Here is a 6,000-nt window from a genome sequence, read left to right on the forward strand (position 1 = left end):
ACAGAAGCAGTCAGAGGGCTGGATGTGGCCCGCAGGCTGTACATTGCCCAGGTCTGTACTAAATGAAATAACTGTACCTGGTGGTGCAGACACTTGGGGTTTTTTCACTCCACGTGGAATAGGTTGAGGCGACCTTTTAGTTTTTAACTGCATGGGAGATGTTGGACGCATGGGAGATGTTGGACGAATGGGAGATGTTGGACGAATGGGAGATGTTGGACGCAAGCCCTGATGTACATTCAATTCAACTGTGCAATGTTGTAACTCTATTAAGAAAACACAACAGACAAACTAGAAATGTAAATAACATTAGGGTGACCTCAGCATTGGTCTAACATGTTTAGTCATATATCTATCTATTATAGATAGCTATCTGTCTGTCTATATTTCTATCAGTGGTTCTTATCCATTATGGATAGATTAGTTTCAAACAGTGATATGCACAGATGTGTTCTCCCTTATCTGTTTTCATGGCTGCATATGTCTAGATATGTATATCATAAGTTAAGCAGCTTTTCGAAATAACATGATTATAAGACAAGATATCGTAGTAATACTCTAAGTATCCGATGTATGTGCACCCACTGGGTAATGTTGAATTGCACCATTTAAAACATTTTGTTATTGATAATTGGAATCAAATTGGGGATCAGTTAAGTGCGGGTACATGTATACATGTGTGTGTAATATGGCTTGTCAACAATCCCAACAGTATATAACTATTAAATATGTAATTATAGGTGGTCAATGTTAAACATGTACTTTAGCTTAATCTACTGCATACCCTTACCATTAACTTCTGCATCAGTTTTAGGTTCTTGTACACCACGAAAGTTGTCATAAAAAGCTGGGTCACCTATAATCACAAGAGAAGAGGAAAGTACGTTGATAATTATTTGAAGCCAAACTGCAATGCATCTGTGCGCATCCCTATGCGTATTGCCCTGTTGCATTAGATCACCGCGCTTATCTCTGTACTTTTACTGGGTTTATGTTCCATGTGATGGGGGATTGGAGATGTTGGTTGCAAGCCCTGATATACGAGATTTTGGTGAGACTGTACAATGTTATAATGCTGTAAAAAGAATACAGATATGCAACAGATAAACAAAATATGCAAATAACATTGGCGATAAGTGGACCCTTTGTGGTGTAATTTACATGGCAGCAGTGTTTTCGACCCAGCAAAAAACACCCAAAATTGGACAGTAGAACAGAGGATAAAAATAGATAGAACTGTATATAAATGTAATACAGTGGAGGTATATAAGCGTCTAGGCTCTGTTCAGACATCGGAAAGTGAAGAGGAATGTGAGATAGAAAGCCTATTATACTAAATTGGCAAATGAACCATCAGTTTGAGAGAACGATTTAGCTACAGAAATGGAGGACAGCCATGGGCAAGCAATTTGCCCATTTTTATATGGGGGAATTTGAGAATTCTTGTATTCATAACAAACAATGACAGTCACAGATTGTCCTACATTGTTGATACTATATATTGACAATCTTATCTTTATCTGGCAAGAAGATTGCATAAAGGTTTGAACACAGATCAAATACCAATTGTTGGTGTAAGTATCGAGATAGAAGCAGTAATGGCTGCCACAGGGATCGGGACCTTAGGGCAAGTTTAATGAGAAAATAAAGTGTATAAGATGCAAGAACTGCAGAAAAGCAGCTGCTGCAAAAAATGTGGTGAAAAAATGTGAAGATAAAAAACAACACCTGTGAAAATATATATGAAAAAATGTTATTATAACACTCAATATAGCAATGAAGACAAGTGAAAAATAAATATTTAAAAAAAAAACTTAAATCAAATCTAATGTAATCAGATCGTTCTTTATTATAGTCCTCATAAAAGATGATCAAGAAGTGTGGAAATGCAGCAGCTAGGCATAAAAATTCCCACAATAGTGCCGTGTCATATATAAAGATGGAAACACACAGAAATCGATGTTGCCCAAAGATGTGCTCCTCTTTTCATCCACTTCCCACCAAGAGAATCTGGTGAAAAAGGTGAAGTGCAGTAGAAACAAACAACAACAAAAAAGACCACCATGAAAAAACACAATGAAAAATAAATACATAATAAAATGCATAATAAAAATGTACAAACACTGGGGTTAGAGAAAGGGTGTAAAATTGACCACCTTGTTAAGACCGAAGGGGGAGGCTGTATTAAGTGCACCTAACCTCCTTCTGTAATAATGCCCTTTTGACATCACCACCTCTTGCCCCTAATCGGACCCTATCGATCCCTAAGGCTTTAAAGCCCCTGGGATTGCAATTGTGGTATTCCTTGAAATGGCGTGGTATAGCTTGCAGTCTATCCACATCTTTAACTGTAGCAACTGTCTGAATTTTGCTAGGTTCCGAGATGCGGACGTTAACCCTTCTGGTGGTCATACCAATATAAATAATCCCACAAGAACATGTAGCCTGGTAGATCACAGCTTGTGTATTGCAGGTAATGTGTAAGATCTTAAATGTTTTTTTTCCCATGGAATCACAACAGTGTGTGGACCTTAACATACGGCAGCACATGCTACAATGTCCACATAGAAAGAAACCCAACCTAGGACCCCTACTACCAAGCACGTTTCTTGTGGGTTTAGGGACATAATGAATACGTGTCAAAATGTCACAGAGATTCTTAGATCTCCGCCAGGTTATACTTGGAAATTCTGTCAAAAAGGGAACTAGATCACTATCTGTCAAGAGAATAGACAAATATTTATCCAACACCTGGCATATCTCTTACCATCTAGAATTGTATGTTATGTCAGGAAGGTAGCTCGGTAGCAGCATTGGGGCGGACCCAACCAGTCAGAGACAAGGACAGATGTCTGGAGCAAACAGGTTTATTTTAAAAAAAAACTGCTAAATAAATAAACCTTCATGCCAGACACACAAATCTGTACCATTAATCTGTACCATTATTATTAAATTTCTTTAAATTCCTTTATAATTTTTTATAATAATAATCAAAGCTGACTTTTTCCATTTCTATACATATAGATGAAGAAAAAAAAAACAACAAAAAATACAATTTGAGACCACTTCTGTTTTCATATCAAGCACAAATACAACGTGACAGGACACAGTATTTCTGAGGTGCCTTCCTCTTTAGGTATACTTCATGCTCCTGTCAAAATATAGTATTCATTTTCCCTACCATTAACTTGTAAATCACTTCTGCTCCCCACTGTACACGGTTTGTTGTCATAAAAAGCTGGGACAGGAACAGCACCTATAATCACAAAAAACGAAGAAGTGCACTGAGAATTATTGAGTCTGTTGAGCTGTGTATCTGTCTCTCTTTCCATGCAAACTTTTTTTTTTTCTCTTTTTTCTCTTGTCACCTCTTTTGATGAATGACCCATTTCTGTAGTTGATATGTTAGCTTGCTTTGCCATAAAAATAATTTTTCATCTAACACTAAGTGTTTGTAGCTTGCAAATATTATCAGAAAGAGGACTGGAACCTCCGCAACATTGTGCGGAGTCCACTGGCCCTCTCTTATCCAACACCTGGCATATCTCTTGCCATCTAGAATTGTATGTTATGTCAGGAAGGTAGCTCGGTAGCAGCATTGGTGCGGACCCAACCAGTCAGAGACAAGGACAGATGTCTGGAGCAAACAGGTTTATTTAAAAAAAAAAACAAACCTGCTAAATAAATAAACCTTCATGCCAGACACACAAATCTGTACCATTAATCTGTACCATTATTATTAAATTTCTTTAAATTCCTTTATAATTTTTTATAATAATAATCAAAGCTGACACTTTCCATTTCTATACATATAGATGAAGAAAAAAAAACAACCAAAAATACAATTTGAGGCCACTTCTGTTTTCATATCAAGCACAAATACAACGTGACAGGACACAGTATTTCTGAGGTGCCTTCCTCTTTAGGTATACTTCATGCTCCTGTCAAAATATAGTATTCATTTTCCCTACCATTAACTTGTAAATCACTTCTGCTCCCCACTGTACACGGTTTGTTGTCATAAAAAGCTGGGACAGGAACAGCACCTATAATCACAAAAAACGAAGAAGTGCACTGAGAATTATTGAGTCTGTGGAGCTGTGTATCTGTCTCTCTTTCCATGCAAACTTTCTCTTTTTTCTCTTGTCACCTCTTTTGATGAATGGCCCATTTCTGTAGTTGATATGTTAGCTTGCTTTGCCATAAAAATAATTTTTCATCTAACACTAAGTGTTTGTAGCATGCAAATATTATCAGAAAGAGGACTGGAACCTCCGCAACATTGTGCGGAGTCCACTGGCCCTCTCTTAGCCAACACCTGGCATATCTCTTGCCATCTAGAATTGTATGTTATGTCAGGAAGGTAGCTCGGTAGCAGCATTGGTGCGGACCCAACCAGTCAGAGACAAGGACAGATGTCTGGAGCAAACAGGTTTATTTAAAAAAAAAAAAAAACCTTCTAAATAAATAAACCTTCATGCCAGGCACACAAATAAGCAAAATAAAATACAGCCTTAGGGAGCGTTCACACTACCGTCGGTGTCCGACATGTAGTGTCCGCTCCTAGTGTCCGCTCAAAATCTGTCACGGACACTAGGAGCAGACACTAGATGTGTCCGTGACAGCTGTCATTCACTTGAATGGGCATCGGGTGCGTTCTTTTGCACTCCGTGCCCGTCCTTTCCTGTCCGCAAGAGAAGATGTCCGACTTCTCAAGCAGACAGAAAAACCCTGCATGCACCCGATGCCCATTCAAGTGAATGACAGGTGTCACGGACACATCTAGTGTCCGCTCCTAATGTCCGTGACAGATTTTGAGCGGACACTAGGAGCGGACACTACATGTTGGACACCGACGGTAGTGTGAACGCTCCCTTATCTTCAAGGAAAAGGCAAAACAAAATTCCTGCTCGTCCAAGATCTAACTAGTACAAAATGAGGCTAACTATATGTGTGGCTTACTTTGGAACATATTAGCAAAATTCATACAGCTGCTACAGTCCAAGATATGGATTGACTACAAACTATGACACACAACTTCAAGGAACATCACAAATGCAATTCCAGGAGCTTTAAAAGCTTTTGGGATTCATAGGGTCCGATCAGGGGCAAGAGGTGGTGACGTCAAAAGGGCATTATTACAGAAAGAGGTTATTGAGGATTGTTACACTTAATAGACTCCCCCTTCGGTCTTAACAAGGCGGTCAACTTTAAACCTTTCCTCGAACCCCAGTGTTTGTGCTTTTGTTTTTAAATTAATGCAGGGTTTATCTCATTTTATTATTTATTTATTTACTTTTCATTGTGTTTTGTCTATTTACTTATCAATCCTGGCAGGGGCCGGGACCGGTAAATGAGGCTGCGGGCTTCACAATCAATATTATTATACTCGGGGGTCTTTTCAAACCCCTGACTATAATGATCGGAGGCCCAGGGTTGGTGAGGGAACATAAAAAAACAGTGTTGCTCACCTCTCTGGGCTCCAGACAGGCTTTGGGCCCAGGCTTCGGGCGTAGTTGTGTGATGTCCCTGATGTCACATGACCAGGGCCTGCGTCCTGGGTCATATAACGTCCCGGACGTCATTGAAGATGGCCAACACCACCAAGGAGTGCAGCAGAGCTAGGGATAGGTAAGTAACGGTGTTTCTTATGTTGGTATCCCCCTCTTGGTTCTCTAATTATTATACTCTGGGGTCTGAAAAGACCCCAGAGTATAATAATTTTTCATAGGTGTCTACAATGGGGCATAATACTGTGTGCAGGGGCCACTATATTGCATAATACTGTGTGCAGGAGCCACTATGGGGTATAATACTGTGTGTGTGAGCCACTACGGGGCATAATACTGTGTTTAAGGGCCACTAGGGGATATAATACTGTGTGCAGGGGCCAATATTGGGTATAATAGTGTGTGCAGGAATGCGATGCGGGGGGAAGAGGGGGACGGTCAGTCGGGGGGGGGGGCATGTCAAAAGATCACCATGGGGCCCCGCCATTCC

The 6,000-nt window shown here is 39.8% G+C and overlaps 1 protein-coding gene across 1 annotated transcript in view; it reads right to left on the reverse strand.

The window, feature by feature from the left end:
- The window catches only part of LOC142209123 (uncharacterized), a 40,843-nt gene extending 37,454 nt beyond the window's left edge, over positions 1-3,389 (reverse strand). The window contains exons 1-5 of the mRNA XM_075278063.1: positions 3,369-3,389; positions 3,182-3,256; positions 979-1,075; positions 791-856; positions 78-266 (exon numbers count right to left, since the gene is read on the reverse strand). Coding sequence (XP_075134164.1) covers positions 78-266; positions 791-856; positions 979-1,075; positions 3,182-3,256; positions 3,369-3,389 — 448 coding nt within the window. The remainder of the gene's footprint in view (positions 1-77; positions 267-790; positions 857-978; positions 1,076-3,181; positions 3,257-3,368) is intronic.
- Between the last annotated feature and the right edge of the window lie 2,611 nt (positions 3,390-6,000).

The sequence above is a fragment of the Leptodactylus fuscus genome, chromosome 6, assembly GCF_031893055.1.
Source record: "Leptodactylus fuscus isolate aLepFus1 chromosome 6, aLepFus1.hap2, whole genome shotgun sequence".
NCBI classification, from domain to species: Eukaryota; Metazoa; Chordata; class Amphibia; order Anura; family Leptodactylidae; genus Leptodactylus; species Leptodactylus fuscus.